At 33.4% G+C, this 26,182-nt stretch overlaps 2 protein-coding genes and 1 pseudogene across 3 annotated transcripts; 1 reads left to right on the top strand and 2 right to left on the bottom strand.

Annotated features, from left to right (window-relative positions):
• Window positions 1–1,117: 1,117 nt before the first annotated feature.
• On the bottom strand, window positions 1,118–2,833 carry LOC138934325 (cytochrome c oxidase subunit 1-like; annotated as a pseudogene).
• Window positions 2,834–12,577: 9,744 nt separating this feature from the next.
• On the top strand, window positions 12,578–14,459 carry Pbp49 (proximal sequence element A Pbp49). Its single transcript, XM_070297202.1, has 5 exons — window positions 12,578–12,788; window positions 12,924–13,116; window positions 13,346–13,624; window positions 13,723–13,961; window positions 14,132–14,459. Exons 1-5 carry the CDS (start codon window positions 12,592–12,594, stop codon window positions 14,415–14,417), a joined length of 1,194 nt encoding a protein of 397 aa, XP_070153303.1. The 5' UTR covers window positions 12,578–12,591; the 3' UTR covers window positions 14,418–14,459.
• A 19-nt stretch (window positions 14,460–14,478) lies between these two features.
• On the bottom strand, window positions 14,479–25,733 carry LOC138933935 (protein O-mannosyl-transferase TMTC4). Of its 2 annotated transcripts, XM_070297200.1 has the most exons (11): window positions 25,369–25,733; window positions 24,157–24,382; window positions 22,819–23,002; window positions 22,562–22,741; window positions 21,586–22,040; window positions 17,483–17,866; window positions 16,402–16,509; window positions 15,646–15,787; window positions 15,446–15,560; window positions 14,725–14,907; window positions 14,479–14,627 (listed from the first exon to the last, which is right to left on the bottom strand). In XM_070297200.1, exons 1-11 carry the CDS (start codon window positions 25,397–25,399, stop codon window positions 14,491–14,493), a joined length of 2,145 nt encoding a protein of 714 aa, XP_070153301.1. In that variant the 5' UTR covers window positions 25,400–25,733; the 3' UTR covers window positions 14,479–14,490. The 2 variants fall into 2 exon arrangements, with proteins under 2 accessions (XP_070153301.1, XP_070153302.1); XM_070297201.1 differs by lacking the exon at window positions 16,402–16,509.
• Window positions 25,734–26,182: the final 449 nt, after the last annotated feature.

Raw genomic sequence — 26,182 nt, 5'->3', positions numbered from 1 at the left:
TATAAAATTTTAATTGATGGTATAGCAATAAAAATTAAAATTAATATTGGAATGATAGTTCAGATTAATTCGATTATATTTCCTTGAAGTAAGAATCGGTTGATAAATTTATTAAAAATTAAAATTAATAGGATAAGAAGAATTAATAAAGTAATAAAAGTTAAAATTATTATGGTAAAATCATGAAATAAAATTATTATATCATATGTAGAAGAATTTGAATTTTGTAAAGTTAATAGTCATGTGTTGATTTTTAATAAAAGAATAAAACTTTATTTATGGAATTTAAATCCATTGCACTTAATCTGCCATATTAAAAATTTTAATGAATAAAAATTTAATTAAATTGATGGAATTTCGGTGTATCTATGATTAATTGGTGGGTATGAATTTAATCATTCTAATGAAGAATTTAAAAAGAATAAATTTATAATTATTCGTTTGGATGATAATGATTCTCAAATAATAAATATTAGAAAAATTAATCTAATAATAGAAATAAAGGATCCAATTGAAGATAAAATATTTCAAGAAAGGTAATTATCTGGACATTCTGAATAACGTCGAGGTATTCCTCTTAATCCGAGAAAATGTTGGGGGAAGAAAGTTATATTTACACCAATAAATATAGAAATAAATTGAATATTTAATATAAAATTATTTAAAGAGAATCCAGTTATTAAAGGAAATCAGTGAATAAAACTTATAATTGCAAATACGGCTCCTATTGAAAGAACATAGTAAAAGTGTGCTACTACATAATATGTGTCATGGAGAATAATGTCAATTGATGAGTTTGATAGTATTACTCCTGTTAATCCTCCTATAGTAAATAAAAAAATAAATCCTATAGCCTATCAAAGTGATGAATTATTATTTATTTTTGTTCCATGTAAGGTTGTAATTCATCTAAAAATTTTAATACCAGTAGGAATAGCAATAATTATAGTTGCTGAAGTAAAATAAGCTCGTATATCAACATCTAATCCAATTGTGAATATATGATGGACTCAAACAAAATTCTAAGAATCCAATAGCTATAAGAGCGTAAATTATTCCTAGTGTACCGAAGGTTTCTTTTTTTCCTCTTTCATTTATGATAATATGAGAGTCCAAATCCAGGGAGAATTAAGATATAAACTTCAGGATGACCAAAAAATCAAAATAAGTGTTGATAAAGAATAGGGTCTCTTCCTCCTGAAGGATCAAAAAATGAAGTATTAATATTTCGATCAGTTAGTAATATAATAATTGCTCCGGCTAGGACAGATAATGACAGAAGAAGTAAGATTGCGGTAATTAAAATTGATCATACTAATAAAGGAATTTTATCAATGGAAAAATTTTTGTGATGTATATTTATAATTGTTGAGATAAAATTAATTGCTCCTATAATTGAGGATATGCCAGCAATATGTAAGGAGAAGATCGTTAAATCTATCCAGTCAGCCAGGTCTGTTCTAACAGATATTGCCAAGTGCTTGCTACAAATTATTGACAGCAAAAAGGCTACAAATTTGGTACAAGAGTTGTTATTACCGATTAAGCTGGCAGATTGCCGGCAAGAATCAAGCAAAGCTTGCTAACATAACTACACAGCAAATTGGCGGCAGAAACCGAGCAAAGCTTGCTGACATGACTGACATCAGATTGTCGGCAAAAACTGAGCAGGATCTAGAGTGCGCAATCTGATGACAAATTGGCAGCAAAAACCGAACAAAATCTGCAGCTTATTACAAAGTATTATAAAATAGTTCAGTCGCTTATCGCTATGCGGCGCGTTATTCATTATCTATACCCGTATTCAAATTCTTGTCATGAGTGTATATAAAGCCTACTAAATGCTAATAATATTATCATATATATATTTCTATCAGTTCAATTTTTGACATAATTCTTATACAGGAAATTCAGATATTGAATTGATTTTTGGCAAATCGGACAGATAATTGTTCGATTTTTACTTATTCAAACATTTCTGTCCAAAAAGATCTTTCATTTTATAAATTAAGTTATTTGAATTTACTTATATGTTTTAACATATTAATATATGATTTTATATAATGTCTAATTATCTAATGGTCATTTTATGACCAAAACTTATCATCATTTTGTTACTTAGGGTTAAGGCTTTAAATCTATTTAAATATATACTTTTATATGAATGGCCAAAAGCTGCAGAATTTGTTCGGTTTTTGCCGACAATCTGCTATCAGATTGTCTTGCGCAGATCTTGGTCGATTTTTGCCATCAATTTGACGTCAAATCATGTCAAGCTTTGCTCGGTTTTTGCCGTCAATTTGCTGTCAGGTTATGTCAACAAGCTTTGTCACCAAAACACAAGCTTAATGCGGACACAGATGGCACTGGATTTGTTACCAAGTTTTGAGCGAATTTGATGCCAATTTGGCAACAATTTGTAATCAAATTGCTTACTGGGTACAGAAGGACCATTATGAAAAATATTGGAAGCTAATGGGGGGTAAATAGTTCATCCTGTTCCTGTACCTTCATTAATAAAATTTCTTAAGATTAAAAGAGTTAAAGATAGAGGTAATAATCAAAATCTTATATTATTTAAACGAGGATAAGCTATATCTGGAGATCCTAATATTAATGAAACTAAAAAATTTCCAAATCCACCAATTATAAATGGTATTACTATAAAAAAAATTATAATGAAAGCATGATTAGTAACTATGGAATTATAAATTTGATCATTATTAATTAATGAATTTGAACATCCTAATTCTAATCGGATAATTATTCTTATTGATGATCCAATTATTCCTGCTCAAATTGCAAATAAGAAGTATAGAATTCCAATATCTTTATGGTTTGTAGAATATAGTCATTTATTCATAATTTAATAATAATTAAATATTAATATATAAGTATTATGTCTGAGTTAAGGTAATAAATTGTAAATTTATTTATGAAAGTCTAAAATTTTTTTCTAGTAAATTATTTTATAGTTTAAATTAAAATATTAAATTGCAAATTTAAAGAAATTTAAAAAAAAATAATAAAATTAAAATATAAGAATTATAAAATATTTTATATATTAAACTTTGAAGGTTTAGAGTTTATATTAACTTAAAATCTTAAAATAATTTAAATGATAAAAGCTATTAAAGATATAATTATTCTAAAGTATATAAATAATGGTAATTTTTTTAAATTAATAAAATTAAATTTAAAATAATAAATATTATCAAAAAGTTTAGATTTAAAAATAAATAAAAATATAGTTATATTTATTAAATTAATGTAAGTATAAATTAAAATAAAAGAATTAATTAGTATTAATATAAAAATTAAATGTAAATTTGAATTTAAAATAAAAATAAAAATTCTTAATCATTTAAAGAAAAAGAAAGATAAGGAGGGAATTCTAGATAGATTAAGAGATAATATTAGGCATATGAAATTAAAATTAATAGAGGAGTAATTATTAAAAAAAAATTAGAGGATAGTTTAAAATAAGAAAAAATAATGCAAGTAATAAATAAGATTAATCTATAAATAAATATATAAATTAATCACAATAAATTTAAAAAAAAAATTAATATTAGTATTCATCTGGTTTGATTAATTGAAAAGTATGTCAGTAATATTTTAAAATTAAGTAAATTAATTATTTTAATAGTAAAAATATATGAAAATGAAAGAATTAAAAAATATATAAATAAATTATTTATTTCAATAATTGATAATATATAAAATGGAATAATTTTTTGTATAGTTTGTAACGGTTCACCTTTCCCGTATGCCGCGGATCAAGGCTCGTCGGTGCCAGGATTCGGGAGAAGGGGGAAACTCCAACTTACTTTACCTTCGGGTGATCGGTTTAAATAAGTCTTTTTATTCAAGCGGTTATTACAAAAGATATTTAACACTCAAAGCTAAGTGCGAAGCAACATGCGGGAACGGTGCGCGTCCAGTGTTTCGTGCGTGAGCGGTTGTTATTCGCAAGGCAACGTGCAAGCACGGCGCGGACAGAGCTTTGTTCGTGGAGCTCGGGAAGCGAGCGTGGCTCAAGCGGCCGTGTTCTGCATTCGCGGTGTTCGCATGCAATTAAACTACGATTATTATTTGTGGTACAATACAGATCTTAAACACTACGGGGTGTCGCGGGGCCCTCAATGTAATTCCAACTGCCTGACTGCCTTATCCTTAAAAGGACGGGGCGTCGGCGTTCTCGGCGGTCTATCCTTAAAAAGACTGACGCTCCCGTAGTAGGTTGAGGGTCGTGGGTGATGATAGAAACGGCGCGACACTGGCGGGAATCCTAAGGTCTAATTAACTCTCTAGGCGCGGTATGTACAAAGCGGTCTTATAATACGAACAGGTCGCGGTATATGTACAGAGCGGTACTGGAAGCTACTAGAACGCGGAGACCAAAGCGGTCTTATGATACTGTTACGTCCTGGCGACTCCACGATTCCTTCCTACCGCAATGTTGCGGCAACGATAATCGATCGGTGATAAAAATAAGTCGTTCAGTAAATAGAGCATCTTGTGCCACGTATTTCTTTAAACATTTAGTCACTTATCAATATCAATATCTATGAGGAACCGTGGGAAAGACGCGAGAGACCGGTGACGAAACCGCGCCAGTCGCCTAAAAATAAATAAAAATCAGTAGATATCCTCGAAATAGAATTTTCCAACGGAAGAATAAATTGATATCAAAAAGATAATAAAATTCCCTCTAAGAAAATATCCGACAAACGTAACTAAATCAATAATGATGAAACTCATGTGACGACATATCCAGTAACGATATTAAGACCCTTTCTAATCAGATCACGTGCGCAAGGGAAATCTAATGCTCAACTGATATCGAGATCACCAATCGACGATCACCACGAGTAAAAATTCGAAAAGTAGGAGAAACACCCCGCCTAACGAGGGCACTGGCATAATTTTTAATTCGTTAGAGACTTGGAAGATTCCCACTCTTAGAAATTAGAATACACCCCTAAAAAAAAGAGATATAAAAAGAGGACCCAAAGGGCCACTCTCAGTCTTACTTAGCACCTGCTTACCACTTCATTTACTTAACACTTGTTTTATTCTGTGCGTGCGTCTTCAGTTAACATAAGTCTCATTAAGTGCCGTGGCACCGCGAAAACTACAAAAAATTATACCAGTGCACTCATCGCCTGGCTAATCTGGAACCCGGCAATCCGGCACATTAAGAGACTCCACACCTTCACCTACGAACCAAAAAGTAAATCACATTCGTCCAATTTAATTTACGCTATTAACCCTCGTGAGATATAACGCATTACGTATATTATATTAACGCTGGTTTTCATAGTGAAAACCAGATCCGGCAGTCCAAGCCAAACAGTCATTCGCAGGAGTCGGAGGACTCGAACGTCGGTAAAATGCCGATTCTGCGCTACTCGCAATAACAGTTCAACAACAATATCTGTTAGACCCACTCTTCCCCTCTCGCCTAACTACCCCTCCCCCAGCTACTCCCCAATCTACTTCCCCGAAGTCACCGAACTTCCGCTTTCCCCTCGTTCATTCTCCTCTTTATCTACTGTCCTCCTTAACAATTCACCCCCAACTTCCCCGCACCTTTCAGAGTCGGAATTCGACCAAGCGATAGAAGAGTTTTGCAACGAATTGCCCGACCTGGAAGCCGACTCATCTTACCAAGATTAACCAAACCTAAAAATTCCCCCTTCTCTCTTTCTCCCTCCTTCATACCGCATCCTCTTTCTCACTCTCACACATACACATACATGTTTTAATTTTTTTTTTTATTATTAAACCTACATTGTATTAACCAGTCAGAACCTAAAATTTAACGGTAGAGACTTTCCCTCGTCATTCTGACTGATGCCCTCCGTACCATTGTAACACCCGCGGAGCGATGAGCTCAACCACACACAATCACTCACACTCACACGATAATGTAAGCACTTCCTACATATATATTATATATCATGTATTCGAACTTTTGTTTTTATAATGAATAAAATTATATTTTTTTTTCATTAATTAAACATTTCTTAACCCCTCTCTCGATCCCAGTACGAAGATCGCACTAGGTCCCATCCCGCGTAAAAGGGATTAAATTCCCTGACCGAAAAGGGACCACCGAGCGAACGTCTGAATAAGCAGCGTAATAGCGATCCGAACGGTCGTTTACCTGCTTTGCGGACCTATCAGTTCGTTCGACCCGATTCCGAACGCCACGAGACGTTTAACTTCGGGAAAATAAAAGATAGTTGTTGCGCCCTTCCGTCGACTCATCCTTCCTCGAGTCTGGACGTAACAATACAAACGGTCTTACGGTATAACACGGTGCGAACTTATCGACTAGTAGGATGCGCCGTCCCAGCAACCGGGAAGCCCGGCATAACCACGGGTAGCCCGTGACCTGGTTTAACGCGGGGTAGGATGCGCCGTCCAAGCAACCGGGAAGCCCGGCATAACCACGGGTAGCTCGTGACCTGGTTTAACACGGAGTAGGATGCGCCGTCCCAGCAACCGGGAAGCCCGGCATAACCACGGGTAGCCCGTAACCTGGTTTAACGTGGGGTAGGATGCGCCGTCCCAGCAACCGGGAAGCTCGGCCTAACCACGGGTAGCCCGTGACCTGGTGTAACGCTAGGTATCAGGGTGCGCCGTCCCAGCAACCGGGTAACCCGGCGTAACTACGGGTAGCCCGTAGCCTGGTGTAACGCGGTATAGGTTTCGGATCTGGAGTTGTACGAGGTAGGACTCGGGATCGGGAACTGGTCACGCTACGCTCGCCGGAGCGCCTTATATACCGGCGGCCGGCCTCCCACTCACGCGAGTCGGCGCATGGTGGGAGCGCGTGGTGGGGCGGCCCCACGGTGGGGCCGCAACACGGGTGTGGAAGTTTAGGGGCGCCATAGGCGCCGAGCCTCAAAATTTGCGGGCGGCTGGTCGGCCCGCGAGGCTGGTAACGGTATCGTTACAAGTTAATAAAATAAATAATGTATTTCATGGGATGAATAAAAAAATTAAAGGTATTCATAAATGAAATGGAGGAATTCCTAATTTTAATATTAAAGATATTAGAAATAAAAAATGTCTAATAGTATCATTACAGAAAACGGAATATCGCCGGATCTATCTAAATTGGAAGCTGTAAGAAATTTTCCGATGTCTAAAAAAGTAAAAGATATCCAAGCTTTCATAGGATTAGCCGGATACTATAGAAAATTTATTGAAAATTTTTCGAAGATTGCAAAACCGCTAATGAAGCTAACAAAAAAGGAAAACAAATTCGAGTGGACGCAGAAACAGCAACAAGTATTTGAAATGCTCAAAGAAAAATTAACGACGGCACCTTTATTAAAATATCCAGATTTCGAAAAGTAGTTCATTGTAACGACCGATGCATCAGACTATGCAATTGGAGCGATATTATCGCAAGGACAAATAGGCCAAGATCAACCAATAGCATATGCCAATCGAATATTGGCAAAAGCCGAGCAAAACTATAATACGACCGAAAAGGAATTATGGTACTAGCAATAGTATGGACCGTTAAACATTTCCGACCGTACTTATATGGGACAAAATTTACAATAGTCACCGACCATAAATCGCTCGTATGGTTATTTAATGTAACCAACCCTGGATCTTGATTAATTAGATGGAGATTAAAATTAGAAGAATACGACTATGAGATCATATACAAGGCCGGGACAGCGAACAGAAACGCTGACGCGCTAACTCGACACGTGGCAGATATCAACAAAGTCGAGGAGGATGAGAGCAACGACACGAAGACAACGCGAGAATACACGGAAGATGAGAAGCGACGTATTCTATACGAATGTCACGATGCACCTGTGGGAGGGCATCAAGGAAAGGAGCGCACAATTAACCGAATCCGCCTAATGCACAATTGGCAAGGATTGACAAAAGACGTCGAAGATTATATAGCAAAATGCGAACTTTGTCAAAAAAACAAATTATCGCGAAAAATTAAAGTACCGCTAATAATAACGGATACTGCCGATAAGCCTTTTGAAAAATGTGCCTTAGATATTGTAGGTCCACTAACTATTACGAGTATGGGTCTTTTGGGCGTTTGGTGCGCGGTTATACGCGTAGTTATATCCTAGTCCGCAGTTTTTAACCCAAAGTTATAGGTAGAGAAATGCATGTGTAATTTATCGAAAATATATATTTTATTGGTTTCTTCATTTACAATTATGCCGGTTCTCTTTATCGTAATTTCGATTTCGGGTTTGATTGTTATTATTTAATAGTAATTTGCGTGCTTTTCCTCCTCGTCGCTTTGTCTGTGTCGCCGCGTCGATACCGATTATAATAGGACTCGTCTGCGTGGCGATACTCTCCTTCAGGGGTGTCCTTCGCAGGGGTGAAATTAGCGGTGGAGGGTACCACTGAACCGGAGGCGTGGTACTCCGTGGGCGACCAATATCTGGCGTGATTGGTCGGTCCCTCTTGGTGCCCTGCCCGGTGGTGGATTTCGGCGGGCTAGCGCCGAATAGTGCCAGTAGCCGAGCCTCGGTCTTCTTTTTCCCCGGTAGCGGGGCCCCTGGAGCCGGTGGTTCGTCCCTGGCCGAGGTTGGACTGGCGCCGAGGGTCAGGTCTACCGTGACCAGAGGATGCGTTGACTGGCCGCCTGCTGCTGGCGGCGGTCGAACGCCGGATGCTGGAGGCGACCGAGCGCCTAAGGCGGGAGGCGAGCGAGCGCCGTGCGATGGAGGCGACCGTGCGCCTAAGGCTGGAGGCGAGCGAGCGCCGTGCGATGGAGGCGACCGTGCGCCTAAGGTTGGAGGCGACCGTGCGCCTAAGGCTGGAGGCGAGCGAGCGCCGTGCGATGGAGGCGACCGTGCGCCTACAATCGACTGAAATCCCATTACGGATTCGAGATTTGACATTCGAAGTGGTTAAAATATCTAATTCGAATATTATAAAAATTGGATTATCAAATAATTCTTTATATATGAAGCCGCCAACTCTATTCTATTTATTCGATTTGGAAAAATGTATAGATCATATGTATTTACTGGTTATGCGAAAATACGCATATTGTAAATGAAAAATTCAAACAATTTGTAACTGTTTTACAGCAGAATAATATCACTAATGTATGCGACGCTACAAAAACTATACATGAAAGTGATATGTTTAACAGCGAATCGCTCATAGATTGCGAGTTATTGACATGTGTTGTAAATGATATTCTTCACGAGGCTTGTAATAAATAAGTTATTTTACTAATTATCTGTGAATTTAATTATTTATCCCATTCTTTATGCATGAATAAAAACGGTGTAATAGATATGCACAGTCTGCAAAATTTAACTTGCGGACGCTATCTCTCTTTCAAGTGCATGCGGACGCTATCCCTCTCGCACCGCCTTGCGAATGCCTCACGCTATCTCTCTCCCACACATTGCGAACGCCTCGCGCCATCCTTTTCCCACGTGCATGCAAACGCTATCCTTGTCTTACGCTCATATGGACGTCTCGCGCTATCCTTCTCCCACGCCCATAGAATATCATTAGCGCTATCCTTCTCTTACACATTGCGGACGCCTCGCGCTATCTCTCTAACACCCTACTCGCGGCATCGTACCTTCGCGTTCCCTCTTCCCCGCGGACCCATCGCTTATCGGTTTCGCGCGGTCCCCCTTCCCCCTTGCCGCAGACCCCTCGCGTATCGGTTAGATTAGGTTAGCGGGTCCCTCGCCTATCGGTTAGGACGCGATCCCCCTCCCCCTCTCCGCGGCCCCCGTGCCTACCGTTTCGCCGCGGTCCCTCTCCCCCTCTCCGCGGCCCCCGCGCCTACCGTTCCGCCGCGGTCCCTCTCCCCCTCTCCACGGCCCCCGCGCCTACCGTTCCGCCGCAGTCCCCCCGCGTGACGTCATACCCCCTCCGGTGACGTCATATCCTCCGTGACGTCACCCCCAACCCGTGACGTCATACCCCCTCCCCGTGGCGTCACTCCCCCCCGTGACGTCATACCCCCCGCGCCGGTTTCCCCTCGCCCCTCACCCCCCCTCCTCCTCAGAGGACCATGGCTTAGAACCCGCATAGTATCACTACTTATGCATATTAAACTTTTATAAATATATTTATAATAATATCTTAAAACATCCTACAAATGTCCTGAACCGTCCTGGACATATTCAGGATGATCCTGAGAATGTTTTGTGCTGTCTGGGTTACTAACCGCTTTTTGTAAGCTTTATATAACCATCGTGATTAAAACTTAAATACGGGATAGATAACGCAATGCGCGCCGCATAGTGGTAAACGAACGAAGTAGCGATTATCAAAAACTGTCTTTTGTTATGTTTTTGAAATGTTGCTGTAACATTCTCATAAAATATTACAATTCCATATTCCAATAATGTTTCAACAAAATTTCATTGCAACTTGCAAGATTGTAACATTGCTGCAATGTAATTGCAATGTTCTGTGCTGTATGGGTAAGAATTTCAACCATACGGAATTTTCAGCGTAGCTTACGTTTCAATATGGCTGCCTTACTGTTCGACCGTTATTAGTCAATTCGCTTACGTCTTAAATCTTACTGTTTAAGTTTTTTTATGTGCTGCGGCCCTTATTTCATCGAGGTAGGGCAGTAAAAGCGTAAGTGCATATAGCACGTAAGCGTTAAAACGGAAAGCAACTGTGCATAAATTAGAAAAATGCACGTCTCGAAAATGTTAGTTAATATTCAAGACGCTGATAATAACAAAATTTATAAAATACTAGTAACGGCAGAAGAAGCCAAACATTTACAAACTGATAAATTTATCATATTAATATATACATGAATATCATTAATTAACGGGAAAATAGAAAAAGAAAAGTTTACATAACTTTATTCTACTTTATTATATGTATGAATAATATAAATATGAATCCCTCTCTAAAAAAGACATATGTTAACTGAGTGAATTCAATTTGTATCGAAGTATTGAGGCCTCTTTTCCGCGATGCTGATTGGCTGTCTTGCTTGTGCGCTGCGATTTGCTTCATTCGTGTTATTTGCATCTGTCAAATCATGCAAATTTTGACAGTTTGACAACTTGTGAAAGAAAAAGTTAAAGTTAGGAAAGAAAAGTTCAAAAAATTGGAAAACGTCCATAAATAAAAGCGCACGCGCAGCGCGCGCCTGTGTTGTTCTAGTATGTGATAAATTTACCAGTTTGTAAACGTTTCGCTTCTTCTGTCGTCACTAGTATTCTATAAATTTTGCTATTATCAGCGTCTTGAATATTAAGTAACATCTTCGGGACGTCCATTTTTCTAATTTACGCACAGGTGCATTCCGTTTTTAACGCAAGCTGTAATATTGAATTTTTAATACAATGTTTATTAAGAAATATAATAATATTTTCTAATTCTATATTATATGAAGGATCTTCAACGTCGAAAAATATTTCGAGTAACATTAAAATTAGTAAACACAAAATAGCAATTTCTTTTTCCATTATCTTTTGGCATGCTTGTACTGCTTATTTTATTTATTATACCTGTATTTCTCTCAATGTCTCAATGGTTTCAGTAATTCTAACCTCTAAAATCAAAGAACAGATCAATTTGCATTTCATATTTCATCCTTCCACGCTTTGAGATTACGCTTAAGCGGGGAGCACACACTTTTGCACAAGCGCATAATCATAAGCATAAGGAAATTGATTGGTCAATTTCGTTATGCATAAGGAAATGGACCAATCAATTTCGTTATGCATAAGGAAATGGACCAATCAATTTCCTTATGCTTGTGATTATGCGCTTGTGCAAAAGTGTGTGCTCCCCGCTTTACGCATTCAAAGGGTATAATTTTTGTTTGCAATTGTAAGCGCTTAAGCAACAAATGGAACGAGTGAAAATAGCGCTTATAAACGCCAGTGGGGAGCACACACTTTTGCATAAGCGTATAATCACAAGCATAAGGAAATTGATTGGTCCATTTCCTTATGCATAACGAAATTAACCAATCAATTTCCTTATGCTTATGATTATGCGTTTATGCAAAAGTATGTGTCCTCCGCTTGAGCGCTCATAGCTCATAGCGCGTGGCGTGAGTGTTCAAATGGAACGCACCCTAGGCATATGGTGTCTCGCTGGGGCGATGCGTGGCGCCGGGCGTAGAGTCGCAGGCTGGTAATCGAAAGATTCCAGGTTCGATTCCGCTCGGGTCCCATCCTCCCATATGACCCAAAAAGAGGTTTTCACACATTATCCTATATAATGCCTATATATTGGTTTATCATATATTATCCTATCCAATACCTATATTAGTTTATCATATATTAATCTATCTAATACCTATTTGTTTCCTACCTACGTTTGAATAACATTTCGATTTGACTCGACGAATTGGAGTCTTGCTTTGGCGCGCATGCGCAGTGTTCTCGTCCACGTAAACTAAGTTGAGATGGCTCTCTGGCAGCATGAACGGAGATGTACTCTGTTCCTTGCCAAAAAATAGAAAAAGAAGAAGAAGAAGATATGGTGTCTCGCGTCTCAATCTGGCAGTATTTTCTCAAATTTCAAATTTACTTTTTTTGATCCCAGTAATTATTCGTAAAAATAGTAATGGATCAAATGTATAAACTTTATGATCGTCAAGCATCACAAAAAGTTTGTCTGAAAAATTATTTTCAGCAATATAGTGAATTATTGAAGTCTTATTTATGTTATGATATAAACGAACAAACTGAGGAAAAGATTTTTCAACTTATGGATGTTAGCCTTTCACAAGCGAGAAATCATTTAATCAAACATTATTGCAGGTATTTCACATTATGATATATAATAAATATTAATATATTTATTAGTTAAGTTAATATATTTACCTATTATTAATAAATAAAAATGAAAAAAGAAAATACTTTTATATATATATCAAATTAGAATTAATTTTGCAGTATTGACAATTTATCATTATTAATGGAAACTGCCTATACGAAAGAAGAGGAAAAACAGGAATACAATAAAATAAAAGATCTGAAAAGATCTGAAAAGATCTTAAATAATACTCCATTGGAAACGATTAAAATGTTAAAGACATTATCTAAGGAAACCTTAATAAAACCGAAAATTCAAAATGGAATTCCAATTGTTAGTAATTACAAGAAAGTATATGAAGAACAAAAAAAAAGCTAAAAAGAAGGAATATATAAAAGTCGAGTTTCTAAAATTTGTAAAATTGTGTCAAAATTAAACTAAAATGTTGGTTATAAACATTATGTGATCATTATGCTACTTTGCTTAATATATGTACGCTATAAACAGTAAATTGTTTTTTTTATCAGTAATGTTATATCAAGATAATAAATGGTTTTTTCAGAAATATGATGAGTCAAGATGGCCCAATAAGAATTTTATAGTACCGTGTGAAGAATTTTTAGTTTATTGTAGAGTATATGAGCCATTTGAAAGCCAGTCTCGTTTTTTTAAGTATAAGACAAACAATGTTCCAGTTCTTAAACTTAAAAGTGTCATATCGATTCTAGGATGTCAAACTCTTTATGAACTACGTCAAAAGATAATATGCCAATCTGATCTATCAATTACAACAGACGCCAGTAAAAATCCAAATCGTCAAAAGCTTGGATCAATGGCAAAAGTAACCATTTTTAAAATTTTAAGCTTTATTTGTTTTATAATATTGTGTATAAATTATATATAAAAAATAACAGTATATTTTTATGTTTATAATTATAGAATATCTATAAATCAGGATTCTTTTTCATTGAAGATACATTTTATAATGATACTAGCGTATCAACAAATGTTGATTATAGTAGTGTTATATTAAAATGGGCAGCAACTCGTAATATAGGTCCATTTAAAGTTGCAACCATGAACACTGAAATAAATTCTCTTTGTGCAAGATTTGGTTTTCCATGGGTATATCAACATCAGGGTTGTTGTGAACATTTGATTGTATTGACTGATGCCAGGTGATTTTTAATATACATATATTATAGAAATATTTTTTAAATTTTTAATAATGCTAATTTCTAATATTGATAAAAGAAAGTAGTGTGTCAAACAAAATAAAAAATAAATCATAAAGTTGCACGTACTCTTGATGTCATTTTATTTAATAATTATCAATTATTTTTAATAGGTTAGTGACTGTGAATGATGTATTATTATTATCTGCCTATCCAAGAATAGAAAGAATAAGACCTGCCTCTGGGAAAAACTGTATTTATTGTGGAATATTTAATGTACACTGGATTGTAACAGAACATAATAGGATACCACATGACATAAGTTATTTCTGTCATAAATGTTTTATGTCTTATAATTATGTTGATGGTAAAAAAATCGGAAATTTTAAAGCATATAATTATCCTTATATACCACAATTAATGTTTGTTAGAAAACGTAGAGCAACATCTAGAGAGTAAAGTTTTTATCAATTTCTCAATTATTTATATTATAAATGTATTTAGAAAATATAACAAGTAATTTCATAAAAAATTATTTTATTGATGTCTCTAATGTGTACAATCTCTGCAAATTATCCTTGGCACTAGATAAATCTGGCTTTAATTGTAATGCTTTCTTATACATTTGTTTTGCTGCTTTTAATTTATTCCAACGATGATATAAAACACCTAAATATAATTTTAATTAATTTATTTTCATTAGCTAAATAATATAAATTTTATATAACTTGTTTTTAAATAATAAGTTTTCTGTTTCTTGTTATACCTAAATTTGCATAAATCATAGGATCTATAGGATTTTTCGATATTGCCAATTTAAATTGGATTTCTGCTTCTTCATATTTTCCTTTTTTCCCCAAAATGTTGGCAATGTTGAAATAGATAGCAGCATGATCAGAGATAAATCGCAAAGCTTTATTTGCCATTCTTAACGCTTCTTCTGTCTTACCTAAAAATTTTATATTAGAATGTATTATATTTCAACATATTTAAAATATACTATATATATGTCCGAATAAGCAAAATGCGCGCATTATGCAGCAGATTGGCAATAAATTTCCTCAGCTCTTGTTAGCAATTTGGTATCTGTTGCGTCCGCATTAGGCTTCTCATACAGCATAGAATATGGCAGCAATATTTACAACATTGTCGCAATATTGCTACAATGTTGCAATGTTGCCATAATGTTCTGTGCTGTATGAGTTACTATCTACCAGCAAAGCCTGCTCACAGAATCTGACAGCAGATGGGCAGCAGAAACCGAGCAGGATCTGCTAACATGACTTGACATCAAATTAGCGGCAGAAACCGAGCAGACTCTGCAGCTTTTGGCCATTCATATTAAATGGTGCATTTAAAAGGATCTCAATCTATCCCTTTTGTTAATAACAGTTGATAGCAGGCACTTGGCATGATTTGCTTTCGACAGACTTGGCTATCTGGATATATATATGAAGAAATCCATTAATTTAAAGATATGCACAAACCTAAATCATCTAATAGTAATATCATATTCGTCCATGCTCGTCTATGTGTAGGTTTTTGTTTGGTTGCATTTATCCAAGCTTTCAGTGCTTTATCATATTGTTTTTGTTCTAAATACTATAAAAAAATTTTTCTGATTATTTATAACTTAATAGTCAAAGATAGCTTAAAATTATATTTTGATATTATATTTTTCACTCACTAATATGCCTAGATTATAGTAACAATCTGGATAATTTGATCGGTGCTGTAGAGCTGTAAAATAACTGGTTTCTGATTTCTTGTATTGCTTCAATGATGATTGAACTATTCCTAGATTCATCCACGCTGTTGCAAAATCTTTCCTAAAATTCAGTCTTATGTATGTATGTATTATTACACACACTCACACACGCATGCACATACGCATACATATATGTATGCAGGGTGACCCACAATGACCGCCTACTAAGTACACAGCGTTATTCCTTATCAAAAATTGAGACGAAAAGCCCTGAGCCATTTTTTTTATAATGCTTAATAAAGAAGTTATTATTGAGTAAAGTCTGACCAATCAGCGCTGATCTTTAGCCGTTGCAACTACCAGGCGCGCGGCTCACCGACGTGCGCCCGGCTAAAAATCGGCACTAATTGGCCAGAATTTACTCAATAATAACTTTTTTATTAAGCGTTATAAAAAAATGGCTCAGGACTTTTCGTCTCAGTTTTTGGTAAGGAATAAGGCTATGTACTTAGTGGGCGGTCATTGCGGGTCACCCTATATATACCACATTATATACAAATAATTCTGTAATTATATATACATAATATATTCATATACAAAATCTTTGCGATACAAATAAATACAAAAAAAAGATTAATGATTGGATACATTTAATCTTAAATCTCAAATAATATAACAAATAATCAAGAGACATAGTAATATCTCACGTCAAATCACGCGAAGTATTAAACTTACTGCAAACTGATAGCTTGTTTAAATAAACTTATGGCTTTTAAAAGTTGTCCATCATCTCTCAGTAAATTACCAAGATTGTTCATAGCTTGAGTATAATTTGGATTTAATCTGCAGCATAAATAGTATTAATATATAATTAATGAATTTTTTGAAAAAATTAATGTTATACACACGCACACACGCGCGCGCGCACACACACACACACACACACACATACACACACACAGAGTGGCCCACGTAAAGTGTTACAAGCTAATAACTCTAAAAATATTTGTCAAATCAAAAAATTGTTCATGAGAAAGTTTCATGTTTTCGAGAGGCCTTTCTAATTATGTAAATCTAAAATTACCCCTCTAAAGGAGGCGAAGCATAACTTTAAAATTTTTAATGGAACCTCCCATTTTTTATTGCATATTTTTCGAGAGCTTTTTAAAACACTATAATAAAGTATTTTTTCATTAAGTATTTTTTGAGTTATTTTATATCTTAATCTGACATATTTTGATATAAAAAATAAAATATCTCGTAAAATATTTAGTTGTCGATCATTTTACCGTAATACTTTTATGTACAGAATAATGAGACAAATCAATTAGTGTAAAAAAAAATAATTGTTTTTAAGAAAAAGTATGTAATTATTTACAATGTATTTTTTTAACAATTATTTGCTTTTTCTTTACACTAATTGATTTGTCTCATTATTCTGTACATAAAAGTATTACGGTAAGATTATTGAAAACTAAATATTTTACGAGATATTTTATTTTTTATATCAAAATATGTCAGATTAAGATATAAAATAACTCAAAAAGTACTTAATGAAAAAATACTTTATCATACTTTTTTGAAAAGCTCTTGAGATAAGCTATAAAAATATGCAATAAAAAATAGGGGATTCCATTTAAAATTTTAAAGTTACCCGGCCCCCTTTAGAGGGGGAGCGGAGGCAATTTTATGTTTACGTAGTTAGAAAGGCCCTTCGAAAACATGAAACTTACTCATGAACAATTTTTTGAGTTATTAGCTTGTAACACTTTACGTGGGCCACCCTGTGTATATATATATATATATATATATATACCGTAAGGCTTCTTGATATTCCAGTTTGGCAAGATTAAGGTCTCCTGCATCTGCAGCATTTTTTGCGATATTATAATGTACTTTTGCATTCAAAGGACATACATCTAATCCTGATTGGAAAAGTAGTTTTTCATTTCTCCATTGGCCACTCCTCATCCAGGAACGTGTGAACAATAATACAATAAGCATTATATAAGCAAACAATGCCGCCTTAGGCAAAAAGAATCGAGCAGAGAATTTGTGTAGGCCAATTGTAATCAACAAACAATATCCTGCTGAAGGAATGTATAATATTCTCTCTGCCAAAACGAAACCAACATTGAAGAAGATATTACTAGCTGGTAGAAATGGAAAAATTAGTATCGCAAGTCCCATAATTATATATCTGTAAAAGTTCATGTTTTTTATAATTTTTTATAGAGAGAGTAGAGTATTACATATATATATATATATATATATATACAGGGTCATTTTAATCAATACACGCAAATATCTCAAAATCTGTAAGTTTTAGAAAGAAATTTTTTAGACAAAAATTGTTTGGTTCTGAGGGGAAAGGAGATAGGAATATTAGTTAGACCTTGGATGGGATTGTTAACGTAATATCAAGGTCACGTTGAATTTCTTAAATTGAAATCTCTATTTTTTATTCTATATTCTTATAACCCTTGTCGAGACCTTTTTAAAACTCTATAATAAAGTATGTTTTCATTAAATTTTTGAGTTATTTTATATCTTAATCTGACATATTTTGATATAAAAAATAAAATATCTCGTAAAATATTTAGTTTTCGATAATCTTACTGTAATACTTTTATATACAGAATAATAAGATAAATTAGCGTAAAAAAAAAAACAAATAATTGTTTTAAAAAATATATTGTAAATAATTACATACTTTTTCTTAAAACATTTATTTTCTTTATATCAATTAATTGATTTGTCTCATTATTCAGTACATAAAAGTATTACGGTAAGATTATCGAAAACTAAATATTTTACAAGATATTTTATTTTTTATATCAAAATATGTCAGATTAAGATATGAAATAACTCAAAATACTTAATGAAAACATACTTTATTTGAATTTTAAAAAGGTCTCGACAAGGATTATAAGAATATAGAATAAAAAATAGAGATTTCAATTTAAAAAATTCGATGTGACTTTGATATGACGTTAACAATGCCATCCAAGGTCTAACTAATATTCCTATCTTCTTTCCCCTCAGAACCAAACAATTTTTGTCTAAAAAGTTTCCTTCTAAAACTTGTAGGTTTTGAGATATTTGTATGTATTGATTAAAATGACTCACCCTGTATATGTATATGTATATAGGGTGCGGCATTTATATTGAGATACCTAAATATCTAAAAAATAAAGCAAGATAGAAACAAATGTTTCAGACAAAAGTTGTTCGGTTCTAAGGGGATCATATGATGGTGTCATTAGTTTGACCTCGGGTGGAAGCGCTTCGGAGATTTCAATGGCAATCTTGTTTTTTTTAATGGAAACACCCCAATTTTTTTACATAAATCGATTCCTTGCAATATTTTACATAAAAAGTTATAGCGGTATGATGGCCAAAAGTTTAATAGTTTACGAGATATTTTATATTTTATTTTATTACTTTACTTCGACATAATTGTACATAATCTATACTGAACTGAAATATCTCATAAAATTATTTATTTTGCAATAATGTTACCTTAAGCTCAAAAAATGAGAGACATCAATGGTATAAAGAAAATAAAACAAGATTAACATTGAAATCTCCGAAGCGCCTCCTCCACCCAAGGTCAAACTAATGGCACCATCTTACGAACCGAACAACTTTTGTCTAAAACATTTCTTTCTATCTTGCTTTATTTTTTAGATATTTAGGTGTCTCAATATAAATGCCCCATCCTGTATATATACATATATTATGTACAAGGTGTTCACGATTTATGTAATCTATAAAAAAATTGGGGTTTTCTATGTAAAAAAAAACTAGGTTGATCTTTACATGACCTTGAAAAATGATCTTAGTTCATTCATGATTATTAACTTTTTTCTCTCTCAAAAAATCCTATAAATTTTGTCTGAAACTTTTTTTGTATAAGATCAAGTTTTGGAGAAAATCTCCCCTGACTCATTATTCATGAACAACCTGTACATATAGGATGATTCCAGAAAATTGTGATAAATTTAAGGAGATAATAGATCTCGTTAAATAAAATAACTTTTATTGAGTAATCTATGTTCGGCAATTCCTTCTTAAAGCGCTAAGGGTCAGTTTTTAGCCTTGTTGAATATTGTTTAATTTCAATAAGTCTAGATAAATTAGCATAGATGAGAATAAAATTGCATGTTTTTAAATTTTATCCTTTTTTATATTACTATAGAATAAATGCCTAAAATAATGACCTTTAATCTTTAATCTCGTTACAAATAGGTCGATATCTAGCGTCTAAGATGTCATAGAACATGGAGTATTTAACAAAAGTTGTTCCACATTTTAACAAGATCCAAGTATTACCTTGTAAATTTGTCGCAATTTTCCGCAATCATTCTGTATCTATTATATGTATATATGCACAGATATGTGCGCAAATGTTTTACGTATACAGCATATATCGGAAATCATGCTACAATGAAGTTGATTCTTCATAAAAATATAAGTCAAAAATACAGAATACAATTTTTTCATAGAGAATTTTGTTCGAAAATTGATGTTGAAAATATGTTTAATATATATATAGGCGCACTAATAATAAAAATACAATTGATTATACATAATTTGAGCGCATAATTTCGAAGTCATGATCATATATTGTTATATGAGGGAGAGTAATAATAACAAGCTTCCATCCACTGAGTCTAGCAAGCAAATGAAATGGCGTGTAATTGGATATTATTCCAAATTCGAGATGCGCGCACTTATCAGATTTTTGCAAATAGAAAGCATGAATTAGAGTGAGATTCATAATTAGATTAATATATCTTTATGGTCAGAATGTTCTAAGCTGAAAAAAAATAATGCAACATCTTTCAAAGTCAAAGATGTGCCGTTCTGCCATCTATGAATTTGTTGCATCACACGCATACTTCTTTTCAGCTTAAAATATCCTGGTTATAAATATTTATTGACCCGATAATGAATTTTACTCTAATTCACATCTTCTGCTTGCAGAAATCTGATAAAAATCTGATCTTTATATGTGACAAGGAAAGTTACATTTTTATTAATTTATAATTTAATGAAATGCAAGAGCAATTCAATAAATAAGATAACAAGATTTGAGAATCATGAGAATACATGTGTTCATATATAATTGTAACATATCATTGCATATATTACTTTTCCATATATTTCCTATATGTGTCCAGACATTTGCTCCACTATACATCAAGATATCAATTTCAGCAGAGAAAAAATCAAGGTTCTGAACCCAAGATATTATGTGCTGAACTGTGGTATCGATTGTCTTTTAGCCAAATGCTTCTTCAAAGATCCAAACAGATAAAAATCACTTGATGCAAGATCAAGGCTATAGGCTGGATAGTCTAGCACCTGCCCTCTTAGCTCCAGGATCTTGATACTGATTTCTTTGCTACTGAAATCAATGCTTTGGTAAAACAATGTTTGGACATATATAGGAAATATGGAAGAGTAATATCTGCAATGTATGTTCCAAGTTGTAATTTTAACAGTTATATATGAATATACATGTATTCTCATGACAAATTTTGTTATCTTATTTATTGAAATATTCTTGTAAATTATTGAAACTTATTGCGAATTACTTTGACTCATATTAAATCACGACATTATATATAAATATGAATAGAAATAGTTGTATGTAGCAAAATCCGATTATCGTTAAATCAAGTGCATACAGATGGATCTTCAAAGTCGATTTTCTCGAAAACAGAGCCTTATATGAAAAAATTTTATTCTATATTTTGTTACTTGTATTTGTAAGAAGAATCACATCACCATTTTGCTTGTATCTTCCTTTCGGATACATCTTGTATATGTATTTCTTATCATTTGCATGCACACACACACACATTCTCATTATGTACATGTATCTTAAACTTTAAAAACTTTTGGAATTACCTCGAAGTTTTATCCTTATGAATAAACGTGTACATAATTAATGCTCCAAATAGTAACCAGAAAATAATAATTACAAAAATTCTGTAGTCATAACCGGTAATTAAAGACATACAACCCATTGACCAATCAAAACAGAGCCATATAGGACATATAAGTAACCATATATTCAAACAATAAATATAATTGTAATTAAGTATGCGAAAAAATATACTATTCATAAAAGATGCTGGGTTATCTACTGGTTGAAATTTGGGAACAGAAAAACCCATAAGACTAAATCTTAGAAATAAAAGTATTATTGCAGTGAAAACAATTATAACAAGTCGTAATATTGTATTATTGTTATTAACGAAATTCTTTAAATTTTTATTTGAATATTTAAATAAAAGTAATTTGATTATGTCAATTGGATATATCTTGTTCACTATAACTATATCGTATACTGCACAAATTCCCTGAAAGATAAAGATAATTGTTTTACATAGTTATACAGGGTGTCTGATAATAATCGCCCCACCGTAATGTGCAGATAGAGCGGATTAGACCGAGCAGGAAAATTCTTCACTATTTTGCGATTTTTGTAATAATTATCGAGAAATTGATTAAAAAAGATCGACCAATTCGCGCAAGTATAAGCGCGGCGAAAAGAGACAACCCAAAAGTAGGCGCGCGACAAAGTTTTGGGAGGAGTGCTCTACAGATGACAATAGTTACGTACGAGCAATATATAACGATGGATTCTCGCATCCTACAACTACATATCAATGCCGCCCATATCAGGCCATCTTTTCTCACCGCGCGAATTGGCCGATCTTTTTAAATTAATTTCTCATTAATTATTGCAAAAATCGTAAAACGATAGAGAATTTTCTGACTCGGTTTAATCTGCTCTACCTGTACATTATCGGTGGGGCAATTATTATCAGACACTCTGTAAGAAATTTAAATTACACAAAAACGTAATTTTAACACTCACAATAGCAGTAATTCCAGTTTCTTTACATAGCATTGCTATGGTTATACAAATAGCAGAACCAGACATAGCAGTCCATGCATAAAGTGAATTTTTTGCATATATTACACAATTGTATAATAAAATTGACAACCATGTAAATGAAGTGCATAATAATTCAGCGCGTCCTACAATTCCAGATACCTGGCATATAAAAACACACAAATTAGAATATAATAAATTTAGATATAAATAAGTAAAAATATATATGAATTTTTTACAGCTTCTGTGTGAATTGGATGAACTGCAAACAAAGTTGCAGCATAAAAAGAGATATTCTGTCCTTTTGGTCCCAAAATTAGATTATATACAAAAAAAGTTAATAAACTATTTATACTGTGTAATATTATGTTTAGTATATGATAATCTCGTGAAATTAAATCTTGTCGTAACCAGAAATGTAATCTATAAAGATGAAAAGAACATAAAATTAATTTTTGTATACTTTTAATAAAATATTATTACATGTATTACTGAAGTACTTAAAGTTACTGTTTCCTCATTGCAGCAATGTTTATGATGTCAGAAAAGAGAAATCATATAATTTGTTTTCTTGCAAAAAATACATTAAACTAAATTAGTTTTTCTAATATCCCACAACATATGTTTGATGAATTGATAAAATAAATTAAAATTCCTTTTTTTCGGTATACTCTTGTATTAGTAAATACATATGTAATATTAATCTACATGTCTTCTTTATTTTTAGTAAAAATAAATCATATTATATAATATATATATAGGGTGTCTGGTAAAGATCATGCCAACGCTCGTGAATACAATAAATTGAACAGAAAAGTCCTTTACCATTTTGCGATTTTCATAATAATTATTGAGAAATTAATTTAAAAAGATCGACCAATTCGTGTGAGTATAAGCGCACCGTAAAAAGGGACAATTCATTGATGTGTGGTTGCTAAGACGCGAGAATCCATCGTTATATATCGCTCATACGTAACCGTTGTCGTAGAATACTCCTCCTAAAACTTCCTCGCACGCCTAGCAAACTTTTGGGATGTCTCTGGGCCGTTCTTTTTCGCCGCGCGCTTATAGTCACGCGATTTGATCTTTTTAAATAAATTCTTAATAATTATTACAAAAATCGCAAAATGATAGAGGACTTTTCTGTTCAGTTTACTGTGCTCTATCCGCTCACGATATATATATATATATATATATATATATATATATTCTTAATATTTATATATTCTATATATATTCTATATTCTAAATTTTGATTAAATTATATATATATAAAATTGTATATAATGATTATATTTTATATATATATATATATAATTTAATCAAAATTTAGAACTATTTAATTCAGCTATGTTAATTCACGAATGAAAAAGTTTTTGATCTATACTATCAAGTATGAATAGCGGCATATTAAAAAACTAATATGCTTAATAACTAATTTATTTTGGGATATTTTGCAAGTTTATTGTAAAATTAATATATAATTATATTGTAAAATTTATGATTACCAATTTCTTACATCATAATACATATGATTCCACTAAGAGGCTAATATAGTGTATATAATAATATTTTACCTGAAACTCAGGATGGTAAAAGGTCTATATGATTTATGACTTTGCTTATGAGACAATTTAGTGCCCCAAAAGTCATTTTTAAATATTTTCCAGATTGCTGTATCGTATACATCATGGTTATTAACAATAGCTTCAGCATCATCAAAAACAAAATCTCCATCATAACTGTTAACAAAACAAAGTGACAAAACCACAATTGTCCAATAAGAAAGCGATGGTGAAATAACTGAAAATTCATAAAATGTTTCATTAAAAAAATGTTTTAACTAAATGTTTATATATACAGGGTGTCCTATAATTTTTGATACATCTGAAGTGTGAAGGTAGATTGGGTCAAACTGAAAAGAAAAATCTTATACCATTTTGCGATTTTTGTAATAATTATTGAGAAATTAATTAAAAAAGATCGACCAATTCGCGCAAATATTACCGTGTGTAGGGTTGCCAGATGTCCTCCAATTTAGTAAAATTTTTTCTGTCCTCTGGAGGATGCTATTTGTCCTCCAATTTCAGCAAATGTTTTTCCTATTTTTTTTTGTCAAGAGGTGCTTTTTGAGAAGATACTAGAGACCTTCCTGCTTCCTTCCTAGGCGATAGATATAATATGGTATATATAATAGATATAATTTAAAATACATTAATTATATATATATATAATAAATATATAATTAGTACTGTAATATTTATTCATTTTCATCTATCTGTCTATTCCATGTCCTCCCTCTCTCTCTCTTTTTTTTTTTGTAAAACTGCTTCGTGTCCTCCATTCGGGATTTTCAAATTTGGCAATCCTACCATGCGGTGCGAAAGAACGGCTTGATATGGGCGGCATTGATATGTGATTAGGTTAGGTTGCTAGGATGCGAGAATCCATCATTGTACGTAACTATTGTCATTTGTAGAGCGGTCCTCCCAAAACTTTGTTACGTGTCTACTTTTGGGTTGTCTCTTCTCGCTGCGCACTTATATTCATGCGAATTGATCGATCTTTTTTAATTAATTTCTCAATAATTATTACGAAAATCGCAAAATGGTACAGGACTTTCCTTCTCAGTTTGAGCCAATCTACACTTCGGGTGTGTCAAAAATTATCGGAATTATTACCCTGTATATATATATATATATATATATATATATATATATATATATATATATATATACATATACAATAAATCTGTATTATTATATAATAACTCATACATGCACACATACCTGGAAGGTGATTTGTTATTTTATTTTTCATAATATTCTCAATAAAACTAAAACTTATTGCATTTTGTTTTTGTTTATACAATTATCTAGGTTACATTCCGAAACGTCTACCATTGAACTCTATACATAGGACGCGTTCTACTAAAGGTGGGTATACACTTAGCGAACGAACAGCGAATGCGAAACGTTTTTCTCGCACGAATTGTCTTTGATGTACCGCTTCATGAGGGAATCGAGCCGAATGCGAATCGAACGTTCTGTTCGCATTCGCTTTGGCGTATATATCTGCTGAATGATAATAATGAACGTTTGCATTCGCAGTTCGTTCGGTGTTCGTTCGCTAAGTGTATACCCACCTTTAAAGATCGGCAGGAGTCAGGAGTGCCAAACTCCAAAGTGATATTGGAGACCTCCCACGGTGACAATGCGAAACTCCGGCTTCAGGGTTACCAAATCTGAGAAATAAATTCTCGATTTCTATGTAGAAGTATATGTCCGTATACGTACACTACGATTGCATTGCTCGCGCAGACGTATATCGTGGAGAAAAAAGATAGAAAAGGATCAACGATATAATATTGTTTAAAAATATTCTCACGCAAAATATAATGTTTATAACAAAAAGTATTATAAAAGATATATGTGGAATCGAACTTGAGTCTACTGCGTGAGATTGAACATCTTGCACTTTGCCATTACGTATTATATATACTTATATACATATACGTTTTCATGCTAATTAATATTATCCTAGATAGCCAAGTCTGTCGAAAGCAGATCATGCTAAGTGTCTGCTATCAATTATTGTTAGCAA

This window comes from Polyergus mexicanus, unplaced genomic scaffold (genome assembly GCF_030449975.1).
Source record: "Polyergus mexicanus isolate NDT 795.1 unplaced genomic scaffold, iyPolMexi1.0 SCAF_6, whole genome shotgun sequence".
Lineage (NCBI taxonomy): Eukaryota > Metazoa > Arthropoda > Insecta > Hymenoptera > Formicidae > Polyergus > Polyergus mexicanus.
This window is presented reverse-complemented; position numbering and strand designations above follow the sequence as displayed.

Bases quoted from the DNA above. Each gene is read 5' to 3' on its own strand.
- Pbp49 (XM_070297202.1), top strand. From the start codon at position 12,592: ATGGATCAAATGTATAAACTTTATGATCGTCAAGCATCACAAAAAGTT. The intron at 13,117-13,345 runs GTTAGTAATTAC...TGGTTTTTTCAG, and splicing joins TTCAAAATGGAATTCCAATT to AAATATGATGAGTCAAGATG. The intron at 13,962-14,131 runs GTGATTTTTAAT...TATTTTTAATAG, and splicing joins ATTGTATTGACTGATGCCAG to GTTAGTGACTGTGAATGATG.
- LOC138933935 (XM_070297200.1), bottom strand. From the start codon at position 25,399: ATGAAAAATAAAATAACAAATCACCTTCCAG. The intron at 16,510-17,482 runs GTATATATATAT...TTTATGCTGCAG, and splicing joins GAATATCAAGAAGCCTTACG to ATTAAATCCAAATTATACTC. The intron at 15,788-16,401 runs GTAAGTTTAATA...ACTGAATTTTAG, and splicing joins AAACAAGCTATCAGTTTGCA to GAAAGATTTTGCAACAGCGT.